A 26,462-nucleotide genomic window follows, 5' to 3' on the forward strand; every position below is an offset into this window, starting at 1 on the left:
TCCTTATATTTAGTTCCTTTCTTTTAAAATCCAGGACAGGCTACTTAATCTTTAACTCATAACCCATTTTGCTATTGCATTGTTTGTACTGCAGGTCATCTCTTTAACTACTCATAGAGATTTCAGCTAACTGATTCGATTTGATCCTGGAATCCTGAGCAGATTTAAAACGCAAACTGTGTCTCAGAAAGTATACAGATGTACAGAATGTTTTGTCAGCAATCAGTTTTGTGTAAAGTTGGTAAGACTGTATAATTTTGCCTATTGATGTAAAGCTTAGTTTGAGAGATTAAAAAGCACTTCCAGATGTTTAGGAAATCAGGATGTCCTATAAACATTTTTATTTATCTGAGACACATTTTCAAAGTCCCAAGGGGGAAGTAAGGAACCCAGTTCCCACTGAAAGTCAAGTATCTACCCCTTTACTACGAAAGCTGACATATTTCCTTTTCAAATGATAATGTTCTGCTGTGGAGGGAGAGATTATTTTTAAAAAATGCATGGAAGAGCATTTAATAACACAGTTACAATTGTGAAATCCCTAAGATATAAAGTATAACAAGAGAGGTTTGTAGGAGGAGGTAGTATTTTCCACTAGCTCATCTGATACTCTGGGAGGAAAAAAATTAACAAGCTTTCAGGCACACAAGAGTTTCTTCTAATCTTAAACAGAAGAGGTAAAACAAATTTGGAAGTGCAAACCATCAGTGACAACTTTTTGTCCTAAATCTATTCGTGTGCAAGCACATTGTGTCCTTTTGACAGCGTTGGTAAGATCAAATATTCTTGTACAACCTAAGAGAAGACTATAGGTTTGGGTCTCAGAAAGAATCTTTCCACCAGCTGTGGTGCCTGGGTTGATGTCACCTTTGTCCCTGAGTTTGGACTTGAATTCTTAAAGCCACCACTGGCCAGTTCTTAAGCCTCGCAGTGATAGATTTAGGATTTCCTAAGGCTTAAATTCAGAGATGGATCTGCTCTGCCAGTGAGCTCTGGTAGCTCAAACTGAACTAAGGAGCAGCCCAACTTGAGAATCCAAGTAAAAGTCAGTAAGAGTTAGAGACAACAAGCAATAAGAAATAGTTCTGCTCCTGTGGGATCTTCTGAGCCTGCTGTGATAGGAGGCTTGCAGTTGGATGCTAGATGAGGGAACCAGAACAGCAGTGACAGGGTACAGCACAATATCTATTGGATTACTTTAGGAAGAGTGGGCTTGGATCAGTTTAAGCCAAGTCTAGTTTATTGCCCAGAAGTGCTTCATCCAGCATCTAAACTGCATATTCTTTCCATGACAGCCTGTTAGCATGTACTGAGCATAAGCTCAAATGAAGGCCAAAGCTGACAACTACAGGGAGGCCAGATTTGAGAATGAATGTAACATAAATGTAGGGGTTTGGAAAGAAAAAAAAAAATCAGTTAGGTGCCTACATAACTGGACAAATTTCTATAAAGAAGTCCACAACTTTATTTCAAAAGTACAACTGCGTCTCATTTATCCGCTGTTGCTTACTTTGCTCCTACCTTTGTCTCTCAGTAGACTGAGCAGATATTCATGAGGCTGGATCTCTTGTACCTATGCCCATGTTTCATTCACCTCTATACACATGAGCCAGTGACACAGGGCTCTTTAGGCAAACTGGATATCAGTTACACACACAAACCCCAAATGTTATTTCCCTTTCTTCAGTGGATTTACACACCAAATTCTTTCAACATCACAGCACAGCTTTAGTGCAAAAGAAACCTCATCAACGTGGGCACACTTTGCTCCAAATTTTTTCTTTTTCTATATCTAGTTGGCATTTTCTCATTAGAAATGCCAATCAATTGCTCATACATTTACTTGCATTATTTCTTTTGTTATGAAACTTCTGTATTGACTTATTCTGAGCAAAGATAAGTCTTGAAAAGCTTCAACTCCTCTTATTTGAAGCCCCAAGTCATGAGTTGAAAGTTTATTTAGAGTTCCAGTTCATACAACTTCAAGACATACATTGCTGTGACTTCGTAATTCCATTACCCTAGTAATGGAAATGAATATTGTGAGGCTTTTTATACCTCTTTTTTGACAGTTCCTGAATCCTAAATGTTCATGTGATTTTGTAGTTTGTATTTACTAAACTTTAAACCAGATAGAACCTGTTAATCATACATTCTACCTTTCTGCCTAATGTCAGTCATATCAAAGTGTAGAGTTCAAATTCCTGCACCTTGCCCTCTTAGATCCTAGACGCCATAATGAAACTTCCAAATATGAAGAACTCATCACAAATATTAGGAAGCTGCTTCAGTGGTTATTCAGGTTTCATGTTAAAAACATGCCATTTACTTCCAGTTTGAACTTTGAAAACCTCAGACTCCATTCATTTAATCTTCCTAGAGTTTTGCAACCTTGCAACCTTTCTTTTTTCAAAAAAAGCCCTTTTTATCAGGTTGCTTGTCTATTTAGGAGGACTTGAGGGGGCATCTGATTTCTATTTCATTTTGTTCTATATGTTATACTTTGTTTAGGTGGATTACTGTTTCTGCATTTCAGTTTTTAATAAGTGTTTGTTACCTGACAGAGTTTAGTTTCAGCACTATGTCCTTTCTCTTTTAGATGCGGTAACAACGTTTGTTAATTAGTTTTCAAAACAAAACAACAACAACAACAACAAAGCCTTTAGAGTAAATTGCTTACAAAATAGATTAATAGGATCATAATCTCCAGAGGAATTTTCCTTCCTATCAGAGCTAAGCATATTCACTTCCAATACTTCATAATCCAGATCACGAAGCTACACAGAGAACAGAGGAGCCAATGCTGGTTGCACCAGAAAGGTAACTGGAATCAGAGTATGCTTTATCACTCCCCATTGCCCCAGGCTATTCTGTTCCAACCTGTGGATCATTACAATTATTATTTTAAAAGTTTTTCCAGTGAAAGAGAAGTTCTCTTGGGTGTATGTGCCTTCACCACTCACAGGTTTGCACCATAAGGAATATGACCCCGGCAGCGTTAAGCAGAACGTGTGCACCAGAGTGCAACTCTCGAGACCTCGGGACTGTTTTTGGATCCAGGTGGGGCACAGCAGGGAGGCTCAGGCAGGGAAAGCCCACAGAAGCAGCATCAGGTAGAAGTACGCATCCAGGCATCCTCAGCATCCATCAGGACGAGGATGAAGGAGTTCAGGCGGTTCCAAAAGCAGGTGCAGCGCACCCGTCCCCGCACACCTCCCAAGGATCCCAAAACAGCCGCGGTCCCTCCGGCGGCGACGGGGCGGCCAAGGGCGCCCCCCAGCGCGAGCGGCCGGCACCGCAGGTGGAGACCGACCCCGCCGGGGCGCTCCGAGGCGAACCCGCCGCTCACGGCACCGGCACCGGCACCTCGCACCGCCGAGGCGGCCGCCGCGCCCCCGCCGAGCCGCGCCCGGCACAAACACCTCTCCGGCCGCCGGGCGCCCACCGCGCCTGCCGCTCCTGCCGGCGGCCGGCGCGGGGAGCAGAGTGCAGCCCGCCCGCGGGGCTCGGCGCTCCGGCCGCGGGACGGGCCCGGCGACTCCCGGGGCTCCCCCGCCCGCCCGGGGGGTTCCGCCGGGGCGGCTGCACCTGCGGGCACTGAGCATGCGCGCGGCGCCGGGCACGCCGCGATTGGGAGCGCGGAGCCAGAGTGGGACGGAGGCGCCGGGAGCCGCTCCATGGGAGTTGATGCCGCCGCTGCCGCCGCTCCGGACCCCGCGCCCTGCGAGGATCCAGCTCCCGCCGGGGACTCCCGCCGGCCGCGCGGTGTCCTCAGCGGAGCCGCGGGCTGCCCGGAGCCGGGCATGACCTGGCGGGCGGCGGGGGCCAGCCGTGCCCCGCTGCCCCCTCGGCGGGGGCCGGGCGGAGGCGGCGCCGCCGCGCTCCTTCCCGCGCCGGGCGGGCGGCGCCCGGCCGTGCCCTGAGCGGCGGCGGCGGCGGCGGGGGACGCGGACGGCTCGGCGGCGGCGGCGGAGCGGCCGCGGGACCGGCGGCGGGGCGCGATGAGGGCGGCGGGGCGGCGGCGGCGGGGCGGCGGGGCGGGGCGGGGGCTCCGCCGGGCTCTCTAGGACGCCGGCGCCCCGCACACCCACCATGGATCTGCTGCTGCTGGTGAACACGAGCCTGGGCTCCCTCAACGAGTCCCTGGCGCTGCCCCCCGCCTCGCCGTCCTCCTCGGCCCTCCTGCGACCGCCCTCCCCATACTCGCCGGCGGCCGTGGCCAGCCTGGCGGCGGTGGTGGGCTTCCTCATCGTCTTCACCATCGTGGGCAACGTGCTGGTGGTAATAGCTGTGCTCACCAGCCGGGCGCTGAGAGCCCCCCAGAACCTCTTCCTGGTATCCCTGGCCAGCGCGGACATCCTGGTGGCTACCTTGGTCATGCCTTTCTCCCTAGCCAACGAGCTGATGAATTACTGGTACTTCGGCAAGGCTTGGTGTAACATTTACCTGGCGCTGGACGTGCTCTTCTGTACCTCGTCCATCGTCCACCTGTGTGCCATCAGCCTCGACAGGTACTGGTCGGTCACACAGGCGGTGGAGTACAACCTCAAGCGGACACCCCGGCGGATCAAGGCCATCATCCTCACCGTCTGGCTCATTTCAGCCATCATCTCCTTCCCGCCATTGATCTCCGTGTACCGGGACCCTGAAGGAGATGTCTTTCCCCAGTGCAAGCTCAATGATGAGACATGGTACATCCTTTCTTCTTGCATAGGCTCTTTCTTTGCCCCCTGCCTCATCATGGTGTTGGTCTATATCCGCATCTACCGCGTGGCCAAGCTAAGGACCAGGACCCTCTCTGAGAAGCGTACGATGCCAGAGGGGTCCTCCCAGACTGAGAATGGCTTGAGCCGCGCTGCTGCCGGCTGCACATCCATGAGGATGCAGCTGGGAGAGAATGGACATTATTCAGTTCACCACTGGCGCAAAGCCTCTGAGCTGGAGGACATTGAGCTGGAGGAGAGCAGCACCTCAGAAAGCAGGCGGAGGCGGAGCCGGGAGGAGCATCCCCGCAAGAGCAGCAAGAGCCAGTCCTTCTCCTACTCATACTCCTCCAAGCACTCCAGTAGCCGCCTGTCCCGCGCCAGCAATCGCTCCATGCAGTTCTTCTCATATCGCCGCCGCCGGAAGCGTAGCAGCATCTGCCGTAAGAAAGTTGCCCAGGCCCGGGAGAAACGCTTCACTTTTGTGCTGGCCGTGGTCATGGGGGTCTTTGTAGTTTGCTGGTTCCCTTTCTTCTTCAGCTACAGCCTCTATGGTATTTGCCGGGAGGCATGTGAGGTCCCCGAGACTCTCTTCAAGTTCTTCTTCTGGATTGGGTATTGCAATAGCTCCCTCAACCCAGTCATCTACACCATCTTCAATCAGGACTTCCGCAGGTCCTTTAAACACATTCTTTTTAAGAAGAAGAAGAAGAACTTCCGACACTGAGCTGGAGGGATGGATTTGCCTCAAGCAGGAATAGAGTTAAAAGAGAAGGAGAAGGCTCTATGCTGGAGAAGAAGGGAGGGAAGAGAACATGGGGTTTGGGCTCTGAGAGAAGGAAGAGGGCTGGCCCCCTCAGTGGAGCAGGGTGATGCTGTGGGGTACAGGGATGGTGTTGGGGAGGCTGAGGGCATTCAGTGTTCTACAGAAGGGCAGCATGGTGCTGGAGGAGCAGTGCTGGAGTGTGGATGGGTAAATGGGTAGGGGAATGATTGTGTTTGAGCCCTGATGGAGGGCATGGGGAGCCGGTAGAGGAAAATAGGCTAAGACACTGAGTTTGTGAGGCAGTGAGCTTTTATGGGCTCTGGAGTTTTGTGGAAAAACAAAAACAGACATCAAGAGGAAAGGGTTAAGTGGCAGTGATAGTGGAGATTTCAGTATTTATAAATAGAGCAGCTGGGGCCTATGGTGGGTTTGTCCCAGTAAGAAATTGGCTTTTACTGCTTGTGTGGGGAAGGAAAGTGCAAAGTACCAGGCACTGACAGTGTTTTGAGTTATGAAAGGATTTAAATGTTTGCCAAAAAAACCCTAAAGAACAATCCAAACTCTTTTCTAAATAAACCTTTGTACTGTTAAAACCTTCTGAATCATGATTTTGCACAAGGGATGAAATCAAACAGAAAGCATGGGGTTTTCTTTTCCTTTGGAGGGATCTTGCCTATAAAGGTGGATGGGAAATGTTTTTCCTCTCTTCCCGTAGTTTTTGGTTAGTCAGTGGGACAAACCTGGGAGTCTTGCATATTTTCATGAAATATGAAAAAGAGCACATACACCACATGACCTCATTTGCCCCTGCTGGATCGCCAGGCAGTAAATTCCTGCTCCATCCCTCTCAGTTCAGTGACCTAGGGACCTTGTTGTCCTGGAGCAGGTAGTGAAAAAAAAGGGATTTTGGTGAATTCGCCTAACATTTTCTGAGATAAAAGGAAAAAAACCAAGTTTTCACTTGCATGTGCCCTGGGGAACTTCCCCCCTGCACCCCTTTTTGAGTCCCCCTCAAAAGGTTAATCTCAGGGCTGGATTTGTGCTGCTCTCAGACAGGCAGTTGAAGGCAGTCTGCTATGCAGATTTTCAGAGGAAGAGCAATCACCATATTACTAAGGTCTTTAAATCCTTCGTATTTACAGTCTTAGGACAACTAAATCCTTTATATTTATTTTTTAATGAGAAGCATACATTGCAGATAGTCAGTGTTGTATGTGAACAAATCTCAAAAGAAGGTGCAGCTGCTCCAAACCTTTAGTATTAATGTTGCTTGCTTTCTCTTCTCTTGTTTGCATTTCTAGTTTATGACTTCAGAGGATTTTTTTTGGAGGAGGGAGGAAGAGGGGAGTACAGTTTGAATAGTTATTAAAACAAACCGTATTTCCCGTGGGTTTATAAAGTATCATAAACTGCAACGAAGAGAATGGGAGGCAGGGACTGGTGTCTGTACATTCATCACTGGATGCATATCAAGTGTAAGACTCAGCTAAGCATTTGCATCCCTTCTCCAGCTGTGCTGCTGCAAGGTGTGTATTCTGTTTATGGGGTAAATACTGCTCCAGTCTATGTGTATCACTCCTTCTATTGGCAGCAGGATTTGGCATCTGCCTCAAATGAACCTTTCCATAGCAAACAGCTCTTTGGAAAAAAAAGAAAAAAGAAATCTAATCACAATATGACAGGCTTCTTAAAACAGCTAAATTGAATCTATACTTGAGAATCATTAGATATCCCCTTCCTTACTCCCTCTGTTCTCTCTGACAGGTGTCTGTAGCCTCTCTTCTCTTGAAATCTCTGTGGCATAAGGAGAAATGTTAGAGCAATCACTTTGTTTCATCAGTTTTTCATAATAAGCATTTGGTTCCCTTAACCCTGGAAAAGGAGATTGTCAGTGGCTGAAGTTCTGGTGTTCATTCAACAGGCTCATATTCAAGTGAGAGTTCTGCTGAAGTAGGTATTAGATGATTGCACCAAATGCATTAGAACTTTGCTTGATTTCACTAAAGAAACAACTGATAAATTTTCAAAGTCCTAGGTGCATAACTTCCTGGATACTTCCTTGAAATAATGCTCAGAGTGTGAAAAGATTTGAGCTTAGTTTAAATAACAAATGATTTGGTACACTATGTATCTGGGGCAGATAAATGAGAGGGAAAAATAGCAACAGAGAGGAGGAAATTACAAGCCATTTTCTCTTTTACAAAATGGAGAATTCTTTTTAAATTTACATCAAGAAGAGCTGACACAAGCTCATATTATTTGTAGGTAACGATGTAGCTATAAAGTTCAGGTTTGTTTAATCTGAAGAAACTATATAATCACCAAAGCAACATATGGTACCTGGCTACTACCTCTGAGCTCCTGGACGGCTTCATTAGAGATGCCTGTTTCTGCCAAGATGAAGGTCTGCTTTTGTTACTTACTGCTGGTTTAGAGGGTTTTCCCAGTCTGCAGGCTCAGAGTGGTTTCACTGTTGCACTGCTTTTGAAATGAGATTGTGGCCTGTAAACAGAGTACTTCCTTTTTTTTTTTTTTCCTTGTAGAATTTAAGGAATCTGTAGAGATGAAATTTAATTGCCAGTCAGATTTTAATTGACATAAAGTATAAATGGAATGACTGATGTGCCTTAAAAGTAAGTTCTTTGTGATAAAAATATTCTCTGATCATTATAAACATAGAGGAAATGATGCTTCTGTTTTTGTTTTGCACTTCCAAATGTTTAAAAGGTATTGATGCAGATAATGAATATCTATGTGCAGCATATTTAAAAACAGGGCATTTTCTGTGGTTTTAACTTATTCCTCAACACAATTTCAATCTTTCTAATCTTATTCAGTGCTTCAAAAGGATCTTATTTCTTCTGAGCTAGATAAAAAGTAATATCAATAAAGATTGCAGTTTACACCCCTTTTAAGTGCATTTCCCCCTAAATTAGTGAATACAGAGGATTTGTATAAAAATTGTTTTTAATGTAAGTACTGAATATGCTTCAAGTAAAATGGGGCTGATTTATTTTTTTTAATTACAGTGTTCTCTTATTACTTGTAATAGCTGAAGACTGGAATTTGTAACATATTGTGTAGTGTTAACTTTTCATAAAAAGTTGTCAGCTCTGCTACTCACACTGTGGTTGTTGCTTCAACTGTAAGTTGGCTAATAGCATATATAGGAGAAAAACAGTCTATGCAGCTTTTGCTCAAAAAAAAAAAGGGAGAAGATATTTTATGTTTTAAATGTGTCAAGTTGTTTCTTTGATCACATCTGATGAGCTGGCTGAAACACTCTCTACTGTTGTGGAAGAATGAAATGTTGCTGCGAAGCCATATCGATTTTAAAAAGTACCTGGTCCTTAACTCTTCATTTGCTCATTTCACCATGAAGAAAATTTTCTGTCAGTCCTAAGTGAGAAGTTAATGTTTCATTTTCAAAAACGGTTTTCTGAACAGTACCACTCTTGGTTGGGTATTGAAATATTGAACAGTGTCACTTAGCTGGGATGGGAACTCAGTGCTGCTGTCCTTCAGCTGCCTCTGTGGGAGTTTTGCGTGAGCGAGAAACGCAGAATTAGCCTCTTCAAGGCTTGAGGCAGATGGAAGGGGCCTTATATATAGGAGATTTGACAGGATCACAGCTTTAAATCAGTGTCTGAATTAAGAATCAGGCCCTTGTTGTTCTGTGTGATCTCTGTTCACAAGAATCATGTTGCTGCAAGAGGACTGGAGATTTCTGAGAAGCAGATCTGAAGTAAAAGACTAGAGGCAGTTTTGCCCACATTGGCCCGTATTATCCTTTGTGAGTAATCCAAGGACACTTCAGTTTACTTGTGAATGAAGGAACTACTCAGTGTGGGCAAGGACTTTAAGAGCTTCCGTAGACGTTTCCTCTTTTTTAGTAACTGCCTGAGGAATTTAAGCAAACATTTGTGCGTAAATGTAGGAGAACAGAAGGAATGCAATCCTCTCTGCTTAACTTTTTCTACTGTTCAAACCCATGGAAGGTATGGATTAAGGTTTTTCTGACTATATAACCAGAGGAACAAACCCTATCGTATATTTTTAGTATAAGCTGTGTAAAGAGCATTACCTGATTGCATCTGTCTTCCAGAGACAAAAACTGTTGGTCTGTGGAAGTTGGCATTGGTTAGAACAGCAGCTGAGAAGTGCAAGGATTTTGCAGGAAATGTGAGTAAAAACATGCATTTCAGGAGAATGTTCTGACCTTAAACTATGACTACTCTCAAGAAGGAGAGAACACCTAGAAGCTGTGCAAGAGGAAGGCCAGATGCTATATCTATGAGTTTGTTTTCATGGTTGCTTATTGTGACCTGGTTGGTGAGCAGAAACCAACTAGATGCTTCAGAGAATAAGCTCTAATTTGGAGGGGGAACAGTGTATGAGGAAGTCACAACCCACAACACTGGGGGATTAGTATTTACATACCTTCTTTGCACTGCACCCAAGTACAGTGGAGGAATTTGCCTTTTTCTGTTACACAATTGCAAATGTTAATTTGTCTTTCGGATCTGTGGGTCAAGTAGACCATACAAAAGATGCCACAGGAGAGGGCAGATAAAGGATTGCTCACTTCAGTGTTCAACACCAAGCTTTAATTTGTCCTTTGTCCTTGAAATTAAGCCAAAAATACAGTTTGGCACTTGGACCCAAAGGCTATGTAGCATCAATAATGCTACACTGAATATAGTCTAGTTTTAGCAAAAAGCATCAGTTCATATTATACACCCTGCATATCTTTGTTTCAGGGCAGAAATAGGAGAGTCTGACACTTAAAGCATATGCAAAAGGAGTAATCAGGAGTTTGAAGAGTCACAGGTGTATTGTGAAATTTCCCTAGATCCTATTCTGATAACTGAGCTGGCTTTAATTTTGTGGGTCCCAAACACTTTGAACTCCTAAGAGAGTCCTAGGGAGGTAAAAAACATGGAAACGGTAGAAATACTGCTTCTCAAAGAAGCAAAAAGGGGCAAATTGCTCATCTTGTTCAGATGGTTGTGCCAGATGCCCTGTCCTCCAGTGGGTGGATCATTGTTACTGTGGGATATCTTCAACTCACAGTGACTACCATGCTTGGTCTGAATTAAGGTAATACCTACAGTTGGTACATGGCCTTTGTTTGAAGAGGCGGCCCTTTGAATATGACAGAAGACATTTTAAGTAGTTTCTCTCTCCTCTGGCACATGTCCTTCACTACACTATTCCAAACATTTTTTAATTCAACTGCACAATGGTTTATAAGGTAAAGAAATATTGTCAGTATCATACAGAAAAAAAAAAAAAAGACAGGCATGGAAAATAGTAGGTATGGAAACCTGGTGTCTTAGTCCTGACCTAAAGTCTTACTGCAATACCAGTCTTTCTTTCACCACCACCTTTTTCTCTTTTGGAAAACAGAAATCAATGCAAAATTGCAGAAGCTTTATTTTTAATAGACTACACCGAAGATACTGTTTACGCTAGAAAAAAAGAGAGCTTTTCTCTCAATAAACAACATTCTGCTATAAAGCAGTTTTCTTTACTACACTTGTCTGAAAAATCTAATGAAAAGTAGACCAAAACTTAATTCAACTTGTTTATATGTACCTCTCTTAACAAAAATGGTTTATTATAGGTCCTGAATGTAAATGACATAAATCAAATGTAACTGCCTGCTACATCAAAATCAATTAGTTGTCTTTCAGCATTTTTGTGGACAGCAGTCATTCGTTTTGCATGATGCTCTTTCCTGATAGCTGTCTGCTGACAGAGAAAGCTGTTCACCCTGTTGACAACAGGAATAAAATGAGGATTCATATTTGTCTCCATCATGTTGAGTTTCCTCTAATACATTAGAAAGCAGGCCACTAGAAGTAGGTCTTTTGGTGGTGACATGAATCAGAGAATTAATAACCTGGCTGGTTCCAAGGTGAACAGCACACTTAATCAAGGGGCTAACCCTAGACTGTGGGGACATGCTTCTCATGTGTTAGTTCTCTATGCCTTTGACCCAACATTGCAAATTATTTGCTCTGTAGCGGAACACTTTCAGCAAAGCATCCCTTTCAACCTAGTATGCTGGAGTAAGAAATTAATACTGAGGTCTCCCACTTCCTCACTGAGTGCTTTCACTGATAGACTATTTATAAAGGTGATGCAGCTAAAATGCCTTTCCCTTTGGCACATAAATGTTTTATTCGATCTAGCTTTTTATCTCTCAGTAGACTAACACACTCATTCCACAAGGACATTCTCTATCTGGAAAGCAAACACATGTCAAATACTTGGAGGAATATTAGAAATCCTGAAAACCCCAACCACTCCAGGTAAATTCTAAAAGAAAGCAGCACAGCTGAACTAAGAAAAAGGCTAAATCTTGTCTCTGGTGGGGATGCCCTATCTGAGACTGCCTATTCTGATGTGTTTCTCAGATTTAGTGCAAACAGTGTGTGGAGCTGTTCTGTTGGGGCCCTTGCAGCTCTACTGAGAGGAACAATTTCAAGTGTCCAGCAAAAATTAGAGAAGGAAAATACGTGCCTATTGAATCACTTCCCATTAGAGCAGACACACTCACTTTGTCTTTCTGTTCCCTTTTTGCACTCTTTAAACCAGTCCTTGCTTTCAGTCTGACTACTATACAAGCCTGTGCTTGCTGTGCTTCACATTGTATGCCTCAGTGTCTGATCTATAGAGGGCCAATGACACTCCCCTCCTCTCAGCTCTGCTGGGAGGGTTCTCCAGAAGACTGACTACCTGTGAGGTGCTTCCATGGGGTGCAATGAATAAGTACCTGTAGTGGAATAACAGGAGTTATTACAAATTCTTGACTGACTCCAAGCCACACAGTTTTATCACCAATAAATGCTTGTTTGCAGACTTTCAAAGTGTCTATAAACATGGCATTCCCTAAGGTTGATGCTGATTTGTTTACATCGGCAACAATTTCTGTAGGTAATTAAAGGGAGACTTTTAGTCAATCCATCAGGCACTGCTTTGGATTTGTCACATGGCACATCAGAGAAACATGATGTGTTGTTTTAACAATACAGTGTGCAGTAGAAGTGATTAAAGATTCCTGGATGGCATGTTTTTCTGTAAACAAAAAAAAAAAAAAAAAAAAAAAAAAAAAAAAAAAAAAAAAAAAAAAAAAAAAAAAAAAAAAAAAAAAAAAAAAAAAAAAAAAAAAAAAAAAAAGACCAGTTTGATGAAATCTGATCCTTCTTTAAAGAATGTGTCTGGTTTACCCCATGTATAATGGAAACCAGGAGACCTTTAATCAGCATCTGTGGACCCGACTGCTTACTGGCTTGGCTGGCTGGCTCCTGGGCAGAGTGCTGGCTGAGGTGCCAGGAAGCCGAGACTTCCAGGCTCCTGGATCCTGGGCAGCTCAGGCCCCTGGGTTTATGGGCACTCAGCTCCGAGCTCCATTATCTAAGTGCTTCATAACCTTTTTTATACTTAGTCTGTCAATGCCTTTATGCATTAAGAAGGGATTATTCTGCCCTTTTTTCTGATGAGAAACCAAAAGATTAATGGCATTTAGGTAGGTAAATCTTAACAAGCTTCTACTTTATGTGGATCCTTGCAGTTGCAAAACCACTATTGATTCTCAAATGCCTGCTAAGCTCCAGCGTATAAAGTTCTGCTTGTGCCTGAGAGTTCTGTTTCTGCCTCTCTCAGTGTCATAGCTTCACAGAACTTGCACACGAATCCTCTCAGGATACACAAACTGAATGTTTCTCTCCTTTGCCCGTCTCCATCTGGTAGGTAGCTCATGCAGTTTGGATTTTGCAGAATAAGGGAAAAGGAAGACGCTACCTCGAGTTTGTAGGGAAGGACTGACATTGCTACCATTTTTTAAGGACTGTGTGGTTTTAGTCACCAGTGCTGGATTCACACTACCATTTCTAGATGCCTGTTTTTCCTGTGTGCTGAACAAGTACCCTCCGGGAATAACTCTGACCTACAATTTATACCCCAAAGAGGTGGACTTTTTCTATACTCCTGGCAAAGTACAGAAATCACAAATACTACCTTAAAAAGACAAAAATTGACCCAAGATCTCCTCAAAACTAGTCATTGAAATAACCAACCTTGTTTATGGGTCAAGGCTCAAATTCAGGAATAATAAAAAAAAAAAAAAAAATTATAAGCCCAGGGATCTTTCATATTTCCCATTCCTTTTAGTGCAAGTCTCTCAGGATAACGTTTGGATTGCTAGATCATAATTTTCTCAGACTTTAAGGTCACCTCCCTTGAAATTACTGAACCTATGCTTTCCTAATCCAGAAATTACCTGGAAACTCAGTGAAAAATAAAGGTTGAAGAGTCAAGAAATAACACACGTAGTTCTAACATAAGGCATGATGGAATCCCTAATTGGCAATACTGTTGGGAACAAACATTTGGGGCTACTGTGTATGTTTTTCAGGTAAAGTTATGACTCTAGAGGGAATCTGAGTGCCAGGTGAATGTTTTGTACAGAGGTGGGTTGCTGACAGTGTTTGCCACCTTCAGAAGTGCCAGTCAATGTCTATCAAACTCATACTTTTCATAATAAGGAACGGGATTGTCCCCAATTAGAGTCTTAAAGGGGAAAAAAAAAAAGGATTTAAAAGTAATTTTGAAAAGTAGTCATGCATAGTAAATGTCAAAAGAAAAGGAACCTGTCTGTTGCAGAGTTCAGCAGCAGTTCATTCTTACCTGATTCTACCATCTCCAGCTTGACATAACTGATAGACACATAGGTTGAGGCTGCCCTCAGGTTACAATGTTTTCAAAAAGTGCCGTAACATTTTGTGTGTTAAATAGATTTCTGTTGCGGTAACAGTTACTAGTAATTAATCACAGAAATTGCTTCCCCCTGCCCCCCTTCTTTCAGAGAAGAAACAAACAGAAAAGATATTTAACAGGACTACAAGAATAGCTGTTCCTTTTCTATTTTGGTAATAAAAAAAAAAAAAAAAAAAAAAAAAAAAAAAAAAAAAAAAAAAAAAAAAAAAAAAAAAAAAAAAAAAAAAAAAAAAAAAAAAAAAAAAAAAAAAAAAAAAAAAAAAAAAAAAAAAAAAAAAAAAAAAAGCCAAACAAACCAAACAACAAAACAAAAAACCTAAAATGTTAGGAATAAACATATTAAAGAGTCATTAGGACTTTTGGATGCAAAATTAACCATTTCGTTCTCTGATTAATCAAACACAACTCAATTAACTCAGTATGTTTACTTATCCCTGAGGGTTTTATGTGTTATGTAATAAAATACCTTGGTTGCCCAGAAAGGCTGTGCTGTCTGTCTTTAGGGGTTTTCCAGACACAACTGGGTAATGCCCTGAGTAACCTGTTTGGCCTTACAACTGACCCTGTTTTTGAGCAGGAGACTGGGCTAGAGACATATAGAGGTCCCTTCCAACCTGAATTAGACTATCACTCTAAGACCCGTTTCCTCCTAATAATAAATAAAAGTCCTAGTATCTGGATAGCATCAAATTAATATTCTATAGAAAGATGCACATACATAGGCAAACCCTTAGTCCATTTAAATCTCTAGAACTTTTATACTGTCTGTATACAAATTCTGTCTAACACACATTTGGCTGGATCCAGTGCACAAACCATTTCTTTGTTTAGAATTAATTTAGTAACTAGAGAGCCCTACATGTTCCCTTCCCCTGCAAAATCCCATTCCCTCACAGCCCATAGCACAGTAGAAGCACAGTCACATACAAATATTTGCAGGCATTTTCTTTAGAACTCAAGCCAAAATATTGCTTTTGGTTGGTTTGTTTTTCCCAAATAAAACAAACAATGTTTATGTCCAGTAGGTCAAATGCATCTTTCTGATCTACTGACTCTGAAGTAGTCAAGAATATAGTTCATAAAGCACCAAGTCTAACCATACCTGCTGTGAGTGGGATAAAAATAACAAGGAAATAAGAATATTTCCATGCACAGCTGAAGAGTTTAGTTAAAGCCTGAGCTGTGGGAAATCCCTGACCATGACATGTTGCCTCATTCCCTGTTCATTTTTGCTTGGCAGGTTCCTGACCCTTCTGTAGAAGTGGCATTTCAGAGGATCAGGTGCTAACTGCAGAATTTATGAATATGTTGCCACATCTGGAATTGAAAATCCTTTTCTTCCTTTCAAAATGCCAGCTATGTTTCTCTGTGATTACAATGCAGATGCTCTTGTGAGGCATGGCAATACAGTTGTATATTCCATGTAAGTTATAAGGTTGGTTATTTGGTTGCAAGTAAATGTATCATAGGGCCAGAAATGTTCTCAATATACAGCAGCTTGCACAAGTACAACATAAAGTGTCTAATCCCTCTCTGTGTCCACCCAAGAAACAAGATACCTGGGACCAAATCTGCAGCAAGGTATGAGCAGCTGCTTGCTGGAGTTTCTGGTCTGTGGACACCACTGAGGCAGCTGAAGCCCACCTGGGTGAGGGAGTGGTGAATCCATGTGTTCCTCCCTAATCTTTTTCATGGGATCAACAAAGCACAGGTCCCATTACTGCAGATGATAAATGCAGTTCTTAGTTATCAAACTCATTTTTTTTCTGCCCACCTCCACTGCTTTTAAGAAGTTCCAGTGTGTCTTAAAAGCACCTGATACCATTTGCGCTCCTACCTAGCTTCAGAAAGTTCAGAATACCCTTTGAGACCTAATTCCGTCATGATGGTGACTCCAGAAATACTTCTAAATGCCAGCAGTTTTATTTAACCTTTGATAAAGGTAAAAGTGTCAGTTCTGGGGCCAAAAATTTTAACACTCTGTTTTATAAGAAGTTAACAGCAAATGGGGAAATTATTGAGCCTTAGACAAGGATTTGTATCTAGTCCCACTGCTGGCCTCTTGCCCAGTGTACTATATGCTTTGAATCTTTCATTTCAATAATTTGCCTCTTTGTTTATTACAGGATATGCACAATATTACTTAATTCATAAATACTTTTGAAAGTTATGAACAAAAAAAAAAAAGTACTACAAGAGTCCTAGATCATTATTTTTAGAAAAAGAAATAATAAATTTTGAGGAGTACTGAGGTACTACACATTAAGGAGTTCATTTGTTAATTTGTCTTCTGACTTTGCTTTAAATTACTTGAATTGGTGAGGGTTGCAATATGTATCACCAATATCTACTTTTATATCCAGCTTCACTGAAGTATCTCTAAAAACTTTGAGTTTGCTAATTTATGTATCTACCGAAGATACCACAGAACTGACCTTTTACTGGTGGATGCCTCAGTCTCTTTTACCAAGGAACAAGTGAAAGGATAAGAGGGAATGGCTTCAAGTTTCACCAGAGGAGGTTAAGACTGGATATTAGGAAAAAAATTCTTCACCTAAAGGGTTATCAAGCTGCCCAATAGCAACAGGCTAACCAATGAAGTATTTGAGTCACCATCTCTGGGGGTAATTTTAAAAGACATGGAGATATGGCACTTCAGGACAAAGTTTAGTGGTGGACTTGGCAGTGCTGGGTTAGTGGTTGAACTCAATCTTAAGGATCTCTTCCAGCCTAAATGCTTCTATAATTACATCTAAAGGCCAGAACAATTTGTAGAAGAAAACTTTTGCCTTATGTTTCTCTGCTTAGCTAAAGTTCCTATTTATTTGTAAATCTCTCACTGTCTGTGGTACAGTGCTGGGAAGGAGCTCTGTGGGAGCTGTGATTCTGGGAACAGTGCTTGAATTGAGACTTTGGTGTTTCTAGAACAGTTACTGTTTTGGGGTTTCTTATATGCAAGTTGGATGTCTGGAGGCCAGATTCCTCCTCAGGATACAAGTAATGACAAATTGTCTGAACGTGGAAAAAACTTGGAATGATAAATATCAACGTTTTGTCTACGTATACCCAGAACACTGCACTCATGAGACTTCTAAATCAGTGTGCTCTGTTTCTATTCTTTGAAGTTATTTTTATAACTATTTCCCAAGCAATTGCACATTCTACAGCGACAACTACATATGTCCCAAGATTAAAATATCAGAAATAAGCCATTTTTAAACCTCTGAAGCTCAAAACAAATGATGAGTGCTTTCTTCATATGCTAGCTGAATATTCAACTCAAGCACTTAAAAGTTACACTGTGGAAAAATAAAGTACAGTTCAGGATAACCAGATGTTTTTATTTTGTATTATTAAAAATGTAAATTGTTCCCTTAAATTGATATAGTGTATATGTAAATTTGTCGTGTCCTTTTAAAAGTTTGATTTTGTGTTCAAGTTCTATTTTTATTCTTTTTTTAAGGAGCAAACACACACAGAGTCAGGTAAATATTTCCATGAATAGCCTCAGGGTCCCTTGACAAGAATGTAATTGCCTGTGCACTGACTCTGTAACTCAATTGCCTTCCTTAATGATGGGATATTGGTTTTATAGGCCCCCGACTGCATCTCTTTAATACCCATTAATTATCATTTTACTTTTTTTAATGAATGTCCCTTTCCCTTTTTAGTTCCTTCATGTTTCTTATGTTTTCTCCCTGTTCCGCAAACCCCCTGCAAAAGTGCAGCGAATGCAAGGAAATAAAGCAGCAAAATGACTGCAAGTTGGCATTTACAGACTCCTGTTCATTTCAAATAGATGAGGCCTGCACTGCAATTGAATTAACTGATGTTAGAGCTCAGAAACACAAGCAGGTTCAATCCTATCATTCACAACTGCACCTGCACAAAGTAAGAGATGCTGCTTCCTTTGTATAACCTTCTAGATCCAGAGTTCTGCAATACTGTAAAAAAATTTCTTTATTTCAGTAGGTATATCCGGGCATAAATCTGAGAAACACATAAGAAATAACACAGAGGATACCAGTTCTGCAGTGTGCACCAACTACAGATGGCTATTAGTCCATCAGCCTCAGCTTCCCAGTGGGACCTAGAAGAAACCCCCCCATGAAATAGGCATCACTTAATCAGTGATTAAATGTTCTGGTGCAGATTACTCAGGTTTTCCTCCAGTTTTTTAAAAAAGCTTCATTTCTGCTCAGAAAAACAGTATGTGACATTTCAACTCCCAAAATAGCTGAGAAAATTAGTGCTTGGGTCAACTGGGCTCTTAAAACACTAACTATAGTTTTGCTGAAGCTGTGATTGCAATAGCCTACTATAAACCAACAGATTCAGCATATATAACAATATAACAATATAACAATTCTTTTATTACTGGTTCTTGCAAAATCAGGTAGAGAAATACTGAAGAATTTAGTAGAGAAATACTGAAGAATTTATAGCTCCAGTCTTATGTAGCCTTATAGTATTGATTAGCAAATCCTGTGAAGAGAATGTAGAGCAGAAGGCATCATTCATTCATGAAATGGAAATATGCTGTCAGAGAGCATTCATCTTGCATGGGCCAACTATTCATGATTCCTCTCGAAATGATCCATCATTGTAGCTGAATTCTGGGGCTCAGAGGGGGTGAAAGGGAATGGGCTCTTACCTTATAAAGGTAGAGTATATTTTTACACAACTACTGTGTTCTGCTGCCTCGATAGCTGATGCCTCCTCTGCATAAGAACTGTATGACAGAGCTGATAGAGGGTTTTGCTGGGAGAGAGCACACAGACTTTTGTGATAACTAGCAGCAGTTTTCAAGAACACTGGAAGATGTTGCAAATGTCAGGAACTGAACTCAATGGGCTGCCAAGTTGAATCCAACTACACCTCTGAGCCAGGTCAGCTGGGGATATGTCTGGCAGGACCAAGCAAGAAAATCTCTTGGGACTGGAGACAGACTTCTACTGAAACCCTGAATGTTGTGAGCAGCTTTGAGAGGTGGGTGGAGGTGTTACTAGAAGGATCATCTGATCAGTGGATGGAAAGGAAGAAAAGAAGCTATCACGAAAGTCACTGAGAAGGGGAGTCTTTCACTCCTATTTCCAGAGGGATCTTTATGCTCTTTCTAGCCAGGTTATGATGTTTTTACTCTCATAGCAGTGGTTCACTTGCATAGATCTATAGCTAGCAAATGGGGAAGATTTTCCTCTATGCCACTAAACAGATTAGAGTCAATTTTCAAAGGCATTTTAATGAAAAAACCTAATTAACAAAAATTAAATCCCTTTTTGTACCACTGGCTACCTAGCAAGAGAACTAAGGTTAGTTTTCAACATTACTTTCCCATTTTGACAATGTTTTTCCCAGAGTTTTACTATTTCCTTTTTTTTTTTAAATTGAAAAAAAATAAATTTTGAGAAAAACTCTCCCCAATCATATGATTTAAAGCTCTTTTGTCCATATTTTTATTCCTCTGCACCTGCCTTCCTACTTGTACATTTTTTCCTGTGTTACCACAGAAGTATGGAGAAAATAAAAATCCATACCTGCAAAAAATTAGGAATTTCAGGATCTTTTTTCTTGAAAAAGTTCCTGAAATACAAATAAGAGAAACAGTAGGAAGATTGGAATGAATATGTCCGAAGACTAATACGTCACTTGCTTTCAGAGATTTTTGTATGAGATACCAGGATTTCTTGTCTAGAAACCTAGTCTAGTCCTAGATTTCCATCTAAGATCAGTAATAATATCGGGGTGATAATGTGAGTACCTGACAGGCATATTTCTGTCTTTTGTTTTATTCTCAACTGATTTTCTGATGCCATAATGCGGATTTCACCAAAGTTAACTAAACAAACCACAGTGCCCAAGGAGAAGACTACCCAAACACATGGTTACAACATAGCACTTGCTGGCTCAGACAATGGTTGTTTTCAGAAAGGGCTGTTCCATCAGCGTGGTGAAAACTGAAGCCTGGAATTCAGGTAACCGCAGTCTGGACTAAAAAAAAGCAACTTTAGAAACTATTAGACACTAAAGATATAGCTTTAAATTTTGAAAATCCTTCATCTGATCCCAAGCAAAAAGCCCTATGTTAAATCTCTTTGCTTGGATTATAACCAATTTCTATTGCTATGGTTTAGCAGCTTTTGAAAATCATTTCAGGAAATCTTTTGTTGTCATAAAACAATACCTTTTTTTATTCAGTCCCTACCATCAATACTTTGTGTTTTCACAATATGTTCTATCAATAAAACACTTTCTATCATTCAATCAGTGTAAACTGTTCAGGCTCATCTACTGTACATTGCTTGATGAAAAATTTGTGACAGCTCTAAAGCCAACTGATCAGCAAGATGATTCTTTAATCATATGCATGAGTGAAAGTATTTTACTGAAAAGGAGACATAAAAAATAAGTAGATCGTTATTACTGAAGCACAGATTGCTTTGTATTTTTATCTTCTAAAATGCAGCTGAGAATATCATTATTAAGAAGAGAATGTCATTTTTCAAAAGAACTTGTGGCAGTAACAGCTAGTGAGGCATTTTTTTATTAGCTTCAAGAGGGAATGCCTGTTACATAATACTACAGCAATTGTTTCAGGGCACAAAATTCAGAGCTAGATGATGAACAGAAAACATTCAAGAGGGCACAGACTCAGAAATTTCGTTTAGAAACTTCTACATAACTGAATTATAGACTTCCTATGTTCTCTTTAGTGAATAATAGTGAGTAGTCTTGCTCAGATAAAGTATACATTTAGTATATGATGAAAATACTTCTATCTTGCTCTGATAGGTATGGAAGCTGTTTCGCAGCATATAAAAAGGAGATTTCAGGCTATAATAATAACATATTAGGTATGGGGGAAAAGTCCAAAAGGAAAAACACAGAAGTTTTCTTCTCAGGGCAGGATGTGTAAAACAGTATCCACTCCAGAACCAAGGGGGAAAAGTTAAACTTCATTCACAATAGTGAATGCAGGTTTCAAGCTCAGATAATTGAATTTTATCTACTTGTCTGCCAGTAGCCATGACACTTTTATTTCTTTTTGTTTCATCTTCTCCCCAGTAGGCTTCACTTATTGCACAGATGGATTCCGATATTAAAGGCAATTTCCAGTTGGCTTTAGGACAGCTGTTATTTAATTGGCTCCTCTAACTGTCACCAAAAGCTTTTGAAAACTCTTGTATTTAAAAAAAGTCTGTGGGGCAAATTCCCTGCTGATATATTTCTATGGAGCTACACTGTAACAAATTTCACCCAAGAAATTCCACTCTCACTGCAGTATCTTATTCTTCTTCTCTGATAGCTTATGTTGCTTTATGAAAATGACCAATACCAGTGCCCTAGCCAAACCCAAATAAGAACCATGCAAGCCATAGCATCCATCACTTCTCCCCTAAGCTACTGAGGAGAGTTACTTGAAGGAGGCTTGTGGCCTCGGGTTGGAAACAAAGAATTAAGAAGTAGACAGGCTCCCTAACCTGGCTGAAGAAGGACAAGTTGCTGTGCATCTCCTTATGCCATTGCTCAACATAGTAAGAGGCAGGCACTGGGACGAATCTTGCAGCCTTCAGTTTAACAACCACAATTGTATTAAGAGATTCCTGCTCAGCAGATCGGTTGGCATTTGAAAAGGGACAAAATCACAGAAAAATGGTGAAGTGGGACACTGGCCATCAGCGGTCTCTCAGGAATCTCCATATCATGTTCCACAGCATGCGGCAAACATGGTCTTAATCGTAATTCATGGGCTGGACTGCTCTGAGGACACTTCTCCTTTTGCTGGGACATGTTTGTACTTATGTTGGTATGAACAGGTTTGGTGCCAACTATGTTATTGTAAAAAACACTATTTGAGTAGCTGTTGGCAATGTAAGAAGAGACAGTTTGTAGTCTTACCTGCTTTCCTAGTCAGAGAGATTCTGTAGATATTTTTTTAACGTTTAACAGATAGCACACGGATTTACTGAAGACAAAATTGCCCCCTTCCCACCTAGGGGATCAAAATCTTCTTTAGTTTTCTGAGGGTCAAGAAGGCATGAAGAGGGTTCAGGGTAGGTTTGGATATAGCCTGCATAATGATTACAAAATTTCTTTGTGTACTGTAGTTATTAAAGACCTGTTGATTGACAGATGAGCAGTGGGTATATTTGTGCTTCAGTGTACATAGGTGAGCAGTCCTCTGAAATATGGTTCATTCAGCTGGAAAGCTGCAGGGATAATTGGGCTTGACTCAAAAGCAAGTAGAAACTAGAACAGGAGAGATAATTTTGGGATATCATATTAACAAAAGCAAAAGAAGGTTATTTTTCTGAATATTTTTTCACACACTTACAGCAACCTAAATCTGACAAGCCATCAGAAATACCAGGGACAAAGATATTTGCATTTCTAAACACACCAAGTGCTTAGAAGCTAAATTCTTTTTCTGTAAGATCATGAGACCTTTGTGAACAAAGCCAATGCCAAAAGCTGCCTGTAGGAAACATCTCTGTTAAGAGCTGTATGCTGAACCTTTTTGCATCAGAGCTTTATTTATATCACGTACCCTTGGACGCATGTTCCCTGCTAGCTCAGGAGTGTATAATCAATCCTACATAAGATGTATTCCCAGGTCACTAAGCAAGACTCAGTTAAGGGTACACTTCTGATTTGTTTACATATATGGTCCTGTAATAATATTTATTTTTATACTGACACGTATGTCATCTCAGTAAATAGTTTAATCACACTCTAGATGTAAGGCCGTAAGCAAAATAATCCTATGGACAAATGTATGGATTTAAACTTTAAAACAAGAAACTTTTATATGATACAGTGTCAAGACACAGATATAGCTGGGTGGACTCACTCGTTTACAGCTGCCTCTCTGAACGGACTTGGCTATTGCAGGGCTCAGACTTGTTCCCTGTGTTGAACTCTAGTGATTCAGAAACTCTCAAATTAAGCCATTTTCTCCTCTATACATTTTATGAGGGCAGAAAGTTCATGCAATGTGAAAGGAAGAGTACAATTGAGCATCTGCAACAAAATGTATGCCCTCCACAATGCTGCTGGAAAAATCTCAGTGGGATGGATGGGGTAGGATTTTCCGGGTATTGGGCAGCTAACTGAGTTTCAAGAGGGTATCTATGTTTCCTTGGTATTTACAGGAAAGGTAAATTTGGAGTACAATTTGTACTTTCTTTCTCTGACACTCAAGTTCTCTACAGAAGAAATTTGAAAATTATTTCTCATGGCTTTTCTCTAAGCACAGTCTACAGGGTAGTCTGACAGGGGAGAGCGACTCCCATTCAGAGGTAGAAACTCTTCCTCTATACAGAAAATAATCTAAGTATCACTTTGCCCAGAGTAAACTGTTAGCCAGGAAGTTAAGGCTTACAGCACTCATTGAAAGCAGGGGAAGACCTGAGCTTCAGTGATGAATTCTCTGATGCTCAGTCTGAAGCAGGAAGGAAATCACAGTTTCAGTGGCCCAGCAAGTAATTATATTTGGTGAGCAACAGTTTTGACTAAACCGAGTTAGAGGCCCCAAGGCACCCACAGCCACAGAGCTCATAGCATGGATGGCCAGGCAACAACTTGCCGTGAGGACTGGAAGGGAAATCTTCCACAGCCCCAAAGAACAGAGGGGAGAAGGGACATATAAACCTATTACCATATGCTTCGGTGTGAGTGATGGCTGAGGCCACAGTTTTGGCCAAATCAAATTTGCCACAAAGCCAGAATGAGGAATGGCCACTTTGTGAATCCCAGCAAACTCCCATCTGCATCTCAGGCCAGGTTGTAGCAGATAATAAAAAGAAGCACAGTTGTTTGGGGAACTTTCATGTGAAAGTCTTGCAAGGAGGATAAGCAAAAAATCTCACAGTATATTAAGTCCTGCATATTTTAGCTGAGATCACACAAGGGCACTTCTGCTGAGGGGCCTCAGCCTCACGCTGCTTTCAGGTCTTACAGGCAGAGGAGATGAAACCTGACATCTGCAAATGCTTATGGCAGAGCCTTCACATGCAAAGCTTGTTTCTCCAAACAGATTGTGCAGACACAGGATTTCACCAGTATCTAATGGCAGGTCCAAGAGGCTCTTTATGAAGGATTTGTTCCACTACCTCTCTAATAAATACTCCCTTACAGGGAGTATTAACCTCTAATACCAGTTCCATCCCTGTATTTTCCTCTTCCTCTCCAGAACAGGTTTACCTCCGTACGTTGAAAGAAACTTTATTAAATAACAATTAAAAATTTTCATTTTTTATAGCCATCCATCAACTGAGGTAATGAAGTAAAGAAATTAAATGCTCTTTGGTTTTGAGATTGCTGGTGAAATTATGCAGACAGGTCATTTTCCAATCCTAAATCTAAATAATTCAGTTGCTATAGGATCAAAATATGTGTTATTCTGCCCTCAGTTTTCCATGCATTGATTCATCCTTATTCCCTTCAGCACATTTTCACTTTGATTTGATAATGCTCATAAAAGCAGTTGGCATCCAGATTGCTCATTATCACTCTTATTGTTCCAAGCCTTATGTTCTCCTCCCCCTCCTGTAACCACTTACACTTTGAGAAGTAAAACCTTACCTTGTGTGTACCTCTGTGTAAGCATTCAGGAGAAAGTCAGATCTCTTGCATTCATACCGTAGCATACCAGAGCAAATATTGCAAAATGGCTTAATCCTCCTTATTCTAAACCAAAATTGATGAAAATATAACAACATAAAACCAAACTCAGTCACTAGTGATGCTTATGCTCAACTTCCTCTGATATATCAGAGCAGGTGCATTCTTGTGGGAAAATCAGACTTCTCAGAGTGAGGATCTTGCTTATTGGCTGTATTTGAGGATCAGTGGAGTGAAACACCTGACAAGCTCAGGTAATACAAGCCAAGGGCATTTATTCCCCATTGCACCTTTCATGAAGCATTATTCTGCAGAAGCCTAAGAAGCTGCCCCTTGTTAAGAGGGGTGTGGATCAGGCCTCAGCAATGGTCTTCAGTTATTTGCTAGCAGAAAGGAAAGTATTCCTCATGTCATTCTAGAATTCTGGTTTTTAGAGGCTACAGTTTTACAGACAATCCCACATGGAAGGACGCGCTTCGATGCCTGAAATGACTTTTTTAATAACATAAGAGCGTCTTTGAGTTGAAATATTTCAGGCAGTTACTCTAATCACCTTACTCTATCCTTATGCATGTGAATATATGCTTTTAAATCTCTTTCTATCCTTTTTTTCCTCAGCAAAGAATTATTTTCTACTTGTATTACGTATACAGTGAGATCCCAATTATATGAAAGCCTCTTGTTTCTATCACATTAAATATAAATAGCAATAAAAATAGACTCCTTTCTATGTCTAGTTCTCACAATTCTAAATATAAGGCAATCCACTTCAACAAACATTTTTTTTATCATAATACAGATTTTAATGGTTTTCAAAGTGTACATTTTTTTGCTGCTTTCAGAAGTAGCAAAAATTTTTAGCTAGTTTCAAAACTTATCCTTGTTACACAGCAAGTTTCTAATTCACTGTTGTGCAGAACCTTGCAGCCTTCTCTAATTCACCTTCGTGCAGAACTGTGCAGCCTTCTCTGATTCACCTTCTCTTATAGTCTGCTTAAAATTCCTCTGGAAGAAAAAAGAGTGAGACAAAATTTTTATCAGAACAAAGTACATTTAAGGTTACAGCTCTATTTTTAGCTCCTGCACCTGGTTTTGTTTGATTAACAAAATTGGTTTGAAAATTGCCAGATCGGCTTGAAAGAAAAAGTTCTCAGGTTTCTTTGATTATACACATCAGTTGGCTTTGCCACTGAATTGTCTTACTTGTTTTATCAACTGGTTAAATAGATGTTCTGCAGTCATCTGAAAGAAAATTCTATTACAGAGAAATGTAGGGTGCACAGGCACATCACTGGCATTGCCACAATAGATGTACTGAGATGGAAATTCTTAATGTTGCAATGATTTGAGGGAATTGTAACATTGAAATTCAGATCCTGAAGGCAGGCACAGAAGTGCTGCAAGAAGGATTGAAAAAAAACCGAGGAGATTGCCGAGGAGAAGGGAAAAAGAGACATTCACAGCTCCACCTGGAACCTGGTACAACAGCAGCAGGCACCATCACAAGTACATCTGTCTAACAAGAAGCCTTTAAGGTCCGACACGCTGTAGAGAGGTCCCTGCTTTAGAACCATGTAAAGAATAAC

At 41.0% G+C, this 26,462-nt stretch overlaps 1 protein-coding gene across 1 annotated transcript; it reads left to right on the top strand.

Annotated features, from left to right (window-relative positions):
• The first annotated feature begins 4,069 nt into the window (after positions 1–4,069).
• Positions 4,070–8,588, top strand: ADRA2C (adrenoceptor alpha 2C). Its single transcript, XM_027891419.1, has one exon. The coding sequence runs from the start codon at positions 4,093–4,095 to the stop codon at positions 5,428–5,430; it is 1,338 nt and encodes a 445-aa protein (XP_027747220.1). The 5' UTR covers positions 4,070–4,092; the 3' UTR covers positions 5,431–8,588.
• The last annotated feature ends 17,874 nt before the right edge of the window (positions 8,589–26,462 follow it).

Source organism: Empidonax traillii, unplaced genomic scaffold, assembly GCF_003031625.1.
Source record: "Empidonax traillii isolate 1590-97213 ecotype Southwest subspecies unplaced genomic scaffold, ASM303162v1 scaffold321:size1084243, whole genome shotgun sequence".
NCBI lineage: Eukaryota > Metazoa > Chordata > Aves > Passeriformes > Tyrannidae > Empidonax > Empidonax traillii.